The sequence below is a fragment of the Python bivittatus genome, unplaced genomic scaffold (genome assembly GCF_059951505.1).
Source record: "Python bivittatus isolate LINGU-HERP-01145 unplaced genomic scaffold, Pbiv_v1 ctg000700_np1212, whole genome shotgun sequence".
Classification (NCBI taxonomy): Eukaryota; Metazoa; Chordata; class Lepidosauria; order Squamata; family Pythonidae; genus Python; species Python bivittatus.
In genome coordinates this window covers 56,016,752-56,027,954 of record NW_028277098.1, presented here as the reverse complement: position 1 = coordinate 56,027,954, position 11,203 = coordinate 56,016,752, and the positions used below count along the sequence as shown (strand labels likewise).

General features: G+C 39.2%; 1 protein-coding gene across 1 annotated transcript in view; it reads left to right on the top strand.

Moving 5' to 3' along the window:
* The first annotated feature begins 1,870 nt into the window (after window positions 1–1,870).
* CUNH6orf89 (chromosome unknown C6orf89 homolog) overlaps window positions 1,871–11,203 on the top strand; it is a 29,121-nt gene continuing 19,788 nt past the window's right edge. The window contains exons 1-3 of the mRNA XM_007422989.4: window positions 1,871–1,997; window positions 5,631–5,837; window positions 6,494–6,659. Of these exons, the coding sequence (XP_007423051.1) occupies window positions 5,649–5,837; window positions 6,494–6,659 (355 nt within the window). The 5' untranslated portion in view covers window positions 1,871–1,997; window positions 5,631–5,648. The remainder of the gene's footprint in view (window positions 1,998–5,630; window positions 5,838–6,493; window positions 6,660–11,203) is intronic.

Genomic DNA, 11,203 nt, shown 5'->3' with positions numbered 1-11,203 from the left:
AATCCTATACTGATAATAAATCATCCTACAAACAAGAGTGAACAGTGTCAATCACAGAGATAAGTACAATAATTAGAACAATAAATGGTATCTCATATGTTGCATTTTGAGTTTCATTTCAAGTGAGTTTACAGTCACTTGACTGTAAAGAGTTAAAGAGTTAAAGTTTCATGCAAACCTGCAAAAACATGTTAGATATTATACATTGTAATATCTGTACTGGTGTTTCAACCTTAGCAACTCTTAAGATGTGTGGATTTCAACTCCCAGAATTCCCCAACCAGCAAGGCAGGCTAGGGAGTTCTGGGAGTTGAAAACCACACATCTTAGAGTTGCCAGGGTTGAGAAACATTGATCTATACTGTATGTTGTAACATATAAATTTCCTCCAGGAGATCAAAGCAACATATATAGCATTCCCTTGTTTTTTCCCCATTACTTTGTAGGTGGCTGACCCAAAGTGACCCAGCAAGCTTCTGTAGCTAAGGATAGACTTAGGCCTAATTCTGCGGGACATTCAATACCTTATCCAACCAATCCCTTAACCAGTAGGCCATACTGGCTTGCTATTAATATTCTAGGCTGTTAGGGCTTTGTGGGATTGTTACATGAAGAAATTCAAGACCCCCAAACTAGCATGAAAATAAATGAAAGATCAAATCTTTAAAGAAGGGGAGGAAAAAATACTGGAAAATGGCTAAATGGACAATATATTACCCATGATTCAGTACATGATAAAAAGCTAAATTGATGAGACAAGGGAATGATGGAAGATAGGTGGGCAAATGGTACAGAATTAGAATTTAGGATAAAGCTGCAGGTGGCATTATGATGTTGTCTGTTAGTATATTTGAATTGAATTTTTTAAAAAAATTGTACTGAGAAGTGTTCAAATTATCTGTAGAGTCTTCCAAAGAGTGGGAAGGAAATGGTGCAATTTTATATTTTATTTAATCTTGTATGGTACAAGGAGGGAAGGATTTTTATTAATCTTAAAGCTTTTCATTTCTTCAACCTTAATTGCCTTGTCCAGCATAAGACGTTAGAGTCTTGACCAGGAACTTTCACACTGCCACCACTTAGATATCCCACTGTCTCAAAAGCAGCTAGAAGCTAACTCACAATCACTGTTTTGGTTGCTTTTGAAATGCTGAGAGTGGAAAGCAACTTCAACCTTTTGCTGGTACTGGATGAACAAAGATGCATACCTTGGAACTGCATTTAAAAAAAGTCATGAGGTGTGGGAACCATTGTGGGTACTCCCAAGACCTCAACACTGTGCCATTTCCCCCATTTTATGTCCCCCCCTTTTTTTTCAGTTGGCATTTGCACTCAAGATCTTGAATAGACTTGCCTCCGTTAGCCTTTCTCTGTGCACTGGGTTGCAGTTAAAGTAACAAATGCAGATTCCCACTAATGTTTTTCTGGAGTTAGGTGAATTTGAGTTCCACCACTCATCTGAAAAAGCATTTGCCTCTTGAAGGTATTTTGCCTTTGTTACTTATACACCACTCTCAGGAGTTGCTCCTTGTCTTCCATCCTATCAGCCTCGCTGGGCGCTAGGAACTTATTCTCAGTGGCACACCGACACAAATGACATTCACAGGGTGCAACAACTTATTAGTTTATCTAACCCCATTTTCTAGAGACAGGAAGCTAAAATGTGGTTTGTGGTTCACTGTGGGGCCCGAAAGTGGCTGCCACCTTAGGGGCGCATTACTGCGGGGATGGGTATCTCGAGGGTGCCGTTTGCGAGAGCAGCAAAGGAAAAGCCCCGAGTTGCGCTCTGCACACCGGACCGAACGGCAGATTTCTGGTCCCGCAGCGAAGTTACTGCGGCGAATGTGCCGCTGCGAATTTGAGGCCACGCTCCGCCCGACTCCGGAAGCAGGAAGCGCCGAGCGCCACTGCTGGACTCGCTTGGACGCGCGTCTCGGGTCCATGTTGGTTCCACGCGACTCGGCCGCCCCGCAGGAGCCGTCTGGGCAGTTCATGGGGTGAGAAGGCGTTCGCGCGCTCGAGAAGCGGGAGAGTCGTCGCCAAGTGTGGACGGAGGCTATCGCCGGGATGGGGAATGATATTTGCAGATTGTGTCACTTGGGGGATCCAGGGAGGGGATGGGGAGGGGTAGGAGATACGCGCGGAGGGGGTAAGAATCAGCTCGCTAGCCCTGCGCGAGGCAAGGAGGGCAGGAGTGGTTGAAATGGCAAATAAAATGACTTTTTGAGGACTCCCGGCTGCTGCCTTGTGGCCAAATGAAATATAGGGCAGCCTGCAAGCACGTATACGCGCTTACTGGGAATGAGCCCCGTTTGAGGTGATAGGGGTTGGCTTCCGAAGAGACATGTCAAGATTGCAGTGTTAGAAAGCAAAAGGGAACCAGGAGGAATGGAAAAATACAAGCCCTTTACCACTGACTGCCAATGGAAGTCAAGGGAAGGAATTTTAGGATGACTATACATCTCAGAAATGGTGACCCTAAATTCATGTCAGAGGCTTCTAACATGGTGTGTGTGTTCTGTACTAGAAACTTGAAAAGTGCTTTGCAGGACGAGGATCTTTTTATATTGACATTGTTTTTTTCATCTGAACAGTGCCATGCAATTGAGGAAAGTTCTAATGCATTAGGTACATAGTGGGGATCATGCAGGTGAATTTTACAAGGCCTTTCCCTTATGTGATGTTACTTCGCACTAGCCTGTACAGAAGCATAAAAATAAATATGTATATAATCTGAATGGTGCGCAGAGTATTTTTAATAAAGGACTCCCTTTAATATCTAGCATAATTTAAATTCTTGGTGCTGAAGTTAGCCCATTTAACTTAGTGCATTTCAGACAGTACAGTACAACAATGTGTTACAGGACTGCAGCAAAGAACATAAAGTGGATTTATTGTAATCTCAGGATCAGCCTCAGGGTCATTCTGTTCTATAAATCTGTGCATTCCAGTTGGTCTTTTTGACATGGTCCTGTAATATATGAAATAGCACTAAATAGCTTGTTTACATTTTAAATATATGTAACAATAAAAAAAACTTATGAGCATCAATAGCAGCTGGCATTAAAAAACTCTGTGGCAATGTGGACTAAGAATCCTCTTGCTTTCCAGATGACACTAGCTTATAGTTGCCATCATTCTTGACTTTGGCCAGGCTGAAGGGGGTCAATATAGTCCAACAATATTGGGTGTGCATGTGTGTATGTACAGAATTTCCTATTTGTGCTGTAAGATTATCTCATGGTACATTTTACCTGAGTGCCAATTTTCTCAATATAGTTGACTTATCAGGAACATTCTGTATTATTTCCCACAAGGAGCAGTCAAGTGCCTGAGTTTTATTGTAAAATAAGCAGACAAGGTAATATTAAATGCTCTAAGTATGTCTCTCTGAGATCTGTATCTATTAGAGGGAGTTGGCATCTAAAGCATTTCAGTTCTCATTGCTTTAGGAATGGTAAGCATGTATGTGCATGGTTTAGTTTAGGTTTTGTTTTTTTTTGGTTTGCTTTCAGAACACATGTGAGTGGCCTGGAATTACAAGATGACAATTCAACAAATAGGGGATAGAGCCTAATACTGCGTGCACTATAGCAGGGCTGAGTAACTCACAGACAACCTGAGAGCCGCCTACTATCCCCAGCACTCTGTTTGCAACCCTGGGACACCTGACTATCATGCCCCCAAAATTCAGTGGCAAAGTGGCCAATTTTCCAACTATGCAATTTTCATTCAACTTTGGGTTTGGAGGCAGTTTTAAGTGTGGGAATAGGAGCACAAGCCTGAGTGAGGCAAAGCATTCCCAAGCCCTCTGTGGGACCTGATGATAGCTCAGGTGGCTGAGTTGTATCTCCAGTTCATAAGAAATTGTCCCCTCTTGCTTTATAGTCTTTTCATTTTTCTATTCCAGCACTTGCTGTAGTGCTCAGAGCTGTTACAGAAGCTGAATAAAGTGAAGCTCATTTTCTTCCTTCCTCATTTCTATATTTTCAGTGTTTTAAGTAAGCAAAATAAGTTAAACAAAAATCTTCTGTTATTTATTTTATTAGATTTATCTCCCCACCTTTCATTCAGGAGCTTAAGATACCATACATAATAACCCCTCACAACAGCCACCCATTATGGATTTTGCAGAGATGATTGTTATTAGCTGTATTTAGAAAATCATTTTGTTTCACTCATTGCATAGAAAAGGAGACTAGAGGCAGAATATAGTCTTCAAAAGAGTTGAAAATATTGTGGAACAGCCATTGTAGGATGTGGTGTATACTTCTGCCTATTTTTACTTCATTTCCATATCTGAAACGCTCAGAGTTCAAGGCATTTCTACTGGAAGTGATGTTTGAATAAATATATATCCACATGAAATGCTGCTCCTGTTGTAATGTTTTTCCCTCAGAAAACAGAATCACATTTGCAGAAGTCACATGAGTCATATCCATATTATTTGATACCCATAAATAGCATATTTTTAAACAAAAGAAATAAAATTTTGTATTACTGCATTTTGTAAAAGTAAATAGAACATTTGACAAAAGCGGGGATGTGGAATCTTACTCCTCTGTGCTTCTCATTTTCTTTGGGAATTATGCTGATGCTGAATTATTAGTACTCTACAAATGCTGCTGCAGGGGCAGATGTCTAGGCCTATGTCTTGTCTTCTCAGCATCGTATGGGGAAGAGTAAGTCAGAAGGTTAAAACAATGATGGAAACATTATTTTGAAATAGTAATGCTGCAACCATTAACATACTGTCCTGTCGTATTGATATCCAGACCATTTTGGTCTTTTTCCCTTCAAAGAAATAAGGTGTATTTTACTCTAGTGCATGATTGCATGGTGTTATCAGACACCAGGACCTTGAAGAGTCCTTAAGAAGGTACTTAATGTTCTAAATATTTTCTCTTCTCTGAAAACATGTTATCAGATTTTCTGTTGTTCAAGCATGGGCTGGTCTTGGTATTAACTGCCGGGAGTACCATAAATAAAGCAATATCCCATGGTAAAAGAAAAAATGATTGAGTTTGAGTAAATGGCACTTTTGTTTGAAACATTTTATGTATAATATTAAGAAATATTCTTCATTTGCATGTTTTGAGTATTCATTGACTAGAGATAGTGTGGATCATATCTGTGTCTGTTAAATTGCAAGCATATATATCATTGCTTTTGCAATAGTGAAATTGCTTTGCATTCCAAAGTTCTGGCTCCTACATTTCATTATTTCTTTATTGTTTTTGATAAAGTAGGACAACATCCCATTTCTTTTCTTTGCTCCATATCAACTATTATTCATAGGCATAAAAGAGCTGTAGTGCATCTCTAGAAACTCAAGATAGTACAGTAATTTTCGGTGTGCCAACTCTGTTTAGTATAAACAAAAGAGAACACAAAATTGTAGTTTGATAGTATTTGTTTGTGATTTACTGAGATGAATAAAATGGCTTTATTTCAAGAGTCTAAATGCTGATGCCCTGATTCCATTAATTATAAGTTTGAACAAACAAGGCTTGCTACTCACACAGCCAGATTTGCAGCCCTGCTAGAAAGAACATGCTGTCTTCTTCTGTCACCTTCCTTGAGGCACTGGAATAGCTTCTTTCTTAACTTAATCGGATTTTCCCTAATAGGATTTTTCATCAGAGGACATGGAGCTTTCTGCCAGTGAACTCAGCATTTACGATAAACTTTCGGATACTATTGACTTGGTGAGACAGACTGGTTACCAATGTGGTATGTCTGAAAAGGCCATTGAGAAATTCATCAAACAACTCTTAGAGAAAAATGAACCACAAAGGGGACCCCCACGCTTTCCTCTTTTAATGGTTCTCTATAAGGTAATGCAGTTTTGGATTCTCCATGTCCTTGTAGAAAATGTACTGCATTTTGAAATCTACATAGGATGAAATGCCGTAGTCACAATAGATCTGGTTAGATCCATGGTTCTCAAACTTTAGGGTACTGAGATATGATAAGTCAATTTGTGCAACCTTTCTTTTCCTGTGAATAACACTAATGATTTCATTAGTGTTAGGATTGGATAAGAAAAAAAAAATTACTTATTTTTATTAATGACATGTTAATCTATAGCATCACAGAGGATCTCAAATGTTGCAAAGCTACAGTTGCCTACTGTGGATTTCACAGGCAAAATGAGGAGCAAAGGCCCAGTTGTGTTTTTGATAGTACTCCTGCCATTGAAGCTTGTGGTCAGGTTGACAGAATGAATCTGAGTGGTAAGCCAAAATGAGTTTTTAGCAGTGCCCCCACTTTGCTTGCACAAGCCTGATCAGGTTTGAAAATAAACAAACCAACAAACCAAAGTGACCCGCCCCATGATGATCCCCCAGTGGGCTCTGACCACAGTTTGAGAAACCCCCAGTTAAATAAAAGTTTGCATCAGCAGTCATTTGTGCTATCACATTTATTGTATGGGAGAAATGTTAGAAGGAATTAATAATGCTAATAATCTTATCTTTATCTTCTCTTGCAGGGGTTGGTTACCCTGGGAGTAGTTTTACTAACAGCGTACTTCATGATCCAGCCATATACCCTTTCACCACCTGAAAATACACTTACCAAAACCCATCCATGGGGTTCCCTCATTCATCATATCCGGTTGCTGCCATTACCCATTACCAAGAAATACATGCTGGAGAGTAAGGAAATTATCTATCTATCTATATACTACTAAAACTCTCGTGTCTGTAACCTTCAATTAGGTGAAATGGTGTGTTATAGGACAACAGTTTTTGAATAAGGTACCTCAAATGGGCTAACGTACAGAATGCGACCAAAATCCAGGACCCATTACTCCCATGGGATTGAAATTTGGGGAATTTGTGGCTGCTTTAGCACTGCTGTGCTGCTGAGCCGCTGTGGTCAGCCCAGGTCACCTGATCATCATGAGCATATCCCTGATATCTTTCCTGCCTCCTTCTGTCCCCTGCGCCCAATTGTCTGGTGGCAAGGCCCGATGGGCGAATGGCGATTGGCTGTTTTGGAAATGAGGCAGTAATTTGAAATCTCTTAACAGCTGTGGGTGTTGAGGGAAGGAGGAGGGAGTGACTTGGATACCTGCTGGCAAGGTAGGGCTGGTTGGGGGGTGCTGGCAGTCAGCGGGTGAGCCTTCTTCCTCCCTTGAGGGAGGGGGCCCTGGGGGTCATGCTGGAATGGAGAGCGGGGGTGCAGTATTCCTCACAGTGCATGGCTCCCTTAGTTCTACCTCCCCCCAGCAAAGTGGCAGGCAGTTCCATGGGTCAGCAGAGGAGGAGGAGGAGGAGGAGGGTTCACCAGGGCTCTCCTGAAGGTCATGAGGGGAGGGCAAATGGTGCAAGCCTATATTATATGTGGGGAGGAAGGAAGGGAGGGAGGAAGGAAGGGGAAGGAGGAAGGAAGAGGGAGGGAGGGAGATTTCTGATGCTCCCTGCCAGTTCCTATAAGCAAAGTCAGTAGGGAAGCCAGCAGCAAGTAGCAAGTCGCTCACACTCCCACTGCTTTTTTGCCCTTGGTCATTCTGTTTCTCTGTTTACATAAGGAAATATCTCTGAAACATTGACCTAACGGGTCATGAGTTGTCTAGTATACTACTAAAACTCTCAAGTCTGTTTGTAACCTTTAACTGGGCAAAATGGTGCATCATAGGCCAACAATTTTTGAACCAAGATACCTCAAGTGGGCTAACTTATAGAATGTGTCCAAAATCCGGGACCCATGACTCCCCTGGAATTGAAATTTGGCAAATTTTATAAAACATATTATGACATAAAAATTATCATAAAACATTTTATGACATAATTCAAAATGTCATAAAACATTTCCTGTGATCAACCCTTATGTTTGACTGTGCTGTACAATGCAATATTAATGAATCAGAGTGCTCTACTGGTAACACACACAATAAATGCAAATGGCATAAAGAAACAAAAATCACTATTCGGTTCTCCATTTTTAAAATAACACTGTGTTCTGCTTTTTGTAAAAAGCAAAAGGAGAATAACTGTTAAAGTCAAATCTGCTTGCACTAAGCACCTCTTAATTCTACCACACTCTTCTTTTTGTAACAAAACTTAGCAAATTAGCTCCAGTGACCATGTTCTGATGCTGTGTGTACTATACAGTGTGGCAATCCATTAAGGTGCTTTTCCTTATGCTAAAACTATTTTCTGACTGGTTTCAAAAGGATAAACAGAGGCTCCTTTTGAGGATTTATACATTTAGGTGTGTTGACTTATTGATGAGTAACTAGTTTAATTCAGTTCTGCATTTTAGAAGAGTGGAACCTAACCTGTTATTACTGAAATCTTGCATAATGAATTTGTATCTCTCAAATTTATGCAGAGTTACACTTATGCCATTTCTGATCCAGTTTGTACAAGAAGTTAAAAAAAAAGAAATAACTTTAGAAAGGTTACATTTTCAGTATGTTATACTCAAGCTTTATTTATACATAGACTTGAATAGACTTGATTTGGTAGTTACTTTATGTCCTGCTTTTCCTGAAATAATCTCCCTCTCTCCAGCCAACTCCAAAGCACAGTTCTTTTTTTTTTTCCCCTAATGGATGTCAGTATAATTGAGAGACTAGCAGTGGAAGCTTTTCCTGATATGTTTTACTTATCACACAGTTTTAAAAAAAATTATTCTGGCATGTCTATTCGCAGGTTTAATGGAACACAAGAAACATTATATTAATTTTCCTGGCAATTTTATCAAGCTTTCAAGTCCTGGAAAACTTGGTTTTCCACCATTCTTGTTTATGCATATGGGTAAATTATATGATCACTGTAGTATAACTTCACTGTACTACTGTTTACCAATGTGTATAAACAGGTTAATTTTGGAGAGCTGATGTGACATTTTCCACTTGGCAACATTTAATTTGTACTTGGACCATGACAACTAAGTCAAAGGGTTCAGAAAGAGGATCTGTCCAAGAAGCAATTAATTGCACTGGGAAGCAGGTGATCTACTTTTCAGTGATTGAAATGTACAAGGAAGGCACTGTAAAAACAACTTGGAATAAATTAGTCAACAGTTTTCATTTTTTGCAAGAAGGTCATAACACTGATATAATAAGCCACCAAGATATAGTACAAACATGGGTAAAACTGTCTGAATTGAACATAGCTGAAAAGTCATTACAGCTATAGTGCCTTCTCAATTAGGATAAATAGAAACATTATTATTTTAGAATGTTGCATTCACACATAATCAGGGAAAAAGTTTATTCCTAGGAATATTGGCCACTTAAACCATCACAAATCAGAAAAAAAGAAGTTTCCTCCTCTCAGTGACTCACTTGAATAGGATTACATTCTGTATCATAGTGGCACTTCTATGGACTTTTGATGTTTATAGTAATAAAAAATGAACAAACACACACTGGATTCTGGTTTGTATCTTTTCCTCCAGAAAAGGTACCCTAATTGGTTTCATACTTTCTATTTCTGGAGCCACTCTCTAAATGTATTGAAGATAAATGTGTTCAAATCACTTCTGTCTTTAAAGGAGAGATTATTTGTTACATGAAAAGAGAAGAAGAATTCAACTTCGACTGTGCAATTCCAGCTGCCTGCTTAGAAAGGTAGGGTGTATCTGGAATTGCACAGAAGAAGAAGAAGCTATATCGTACTGTTTTATTCTGTTCTGTCTGCTGTTGATTTGTTGTATTCTAGTCAGTGACTATAATAAAGAACTAAACTAAGAGAGCAACTTTGAAGGAGAAAAGGGCAGTATGAAAAATGTTAAGTAAGTTACTTGTCTGCTTGAAGGGACAGCCCTCCTTATCACTTTTCATTCAAGCAACATACAACACTCGGGTCATTACACATGTTTATATGTAAAATATACCACTTAAAGTCTAATTTTTTAAATCATGTCTTGGAAGGAAATTCTATTTTGTTCATAGAGACATAACACTAGTAGGCATATCAATGATTGCAGCCCAAATGAACTATTCTTATTAATACCTTGTTTTTTTGAGAAATGATTTTCCCTCTCGTGTTGTTAGGTGAGAAGTGACATCAGAGATGATGCGTAGTTCTGTATATTAAGGCAATGATTTTTCAGGTTGTCTCAAGGGTTAACTCATTCCTTATTGAACAGCATTCTTACCGTAGGCGTATGCAGCTGTTTCTCTTACATGTTATGTGAATAATCTCCTTCAAGAGTGTGGTAGAATTCATAGATCTTATTTTGTGATATAAATAAATGAAGAGGTTAATAGAGAAAAATCTGTTCCCTCAGCTCTTCTTAGATGTTTTCAAAATTATCTGCCACAAAGCATTTAATAGTGTTTGCTGTTATCCATCACCAAGATACTTAGTAAAAGGTCAGAATGTTTTAACTCAGTTTGAACTGGAGAGTAAATTATTGTTCTCCATTTTCATTCTGTGAGCTTCTCGGAAGAAGCTGCTGCTTTGTTGTAAATTAGCATTATATGGAGATATTATAGCCATCTCTGAAAGAAACAGCATGGGAGAAGTCACTTCATAGCTGCTACAAATGCTGTTGTTTTCTTGCCATTAATATTTGGGTTGTGTTCAAGTTAGCAGAAAAAAGGCAGGATTGTGTAATGCCTGAAGTGGGAGCTCCCTTTGTTATATTTTCATTGTCTTTGAACATCCCATCAAAAGTGTTGAAAGCTCAGTGGTCTGGAATCAGAAACCTTGGGTGTCATCATCCAAACTGGTTGTGAAAAGTGTGGTCAGTCTAATTCATTCAGGGTGTCAGAATCAGAACTGCAACTTGTATTTCAGGTCTCTCCTTTGTTTCTGGGGAAAAAGGCCCATCCTTCTATCACATTTAAATGTGTTTCAGTTGTGGTGATGCCCACATGCTGTTAATTTTATAAATCCCAAAGAGAAATAGACTTGTTTGAGGACTTAATTTAAACTTTAAAATGTGAGGACTGAGACTTGATTTTGAAGGTGTCCTTTAAGATCATATGCCAGCAGTATTTCTGAATTGCTCTGATACAGCAGATACAACCCAGAATCAATTACGTATTTTGACATGCATGCACCTCCCTCAGTGAAATTGCTTGGAAAATGCAAAACAGTAATTGTCAGGTGAAAAATAGTGTTGGCTCCCAACAAAACAGTCTCAGATATTTTTAGAGGTGTCTGATTTAAAAGGATGTGGGAAAGTGCCAGTGAAGCATTTTACATTGGCCCATGAACAGAGTTCCTTGTGGGCAGTA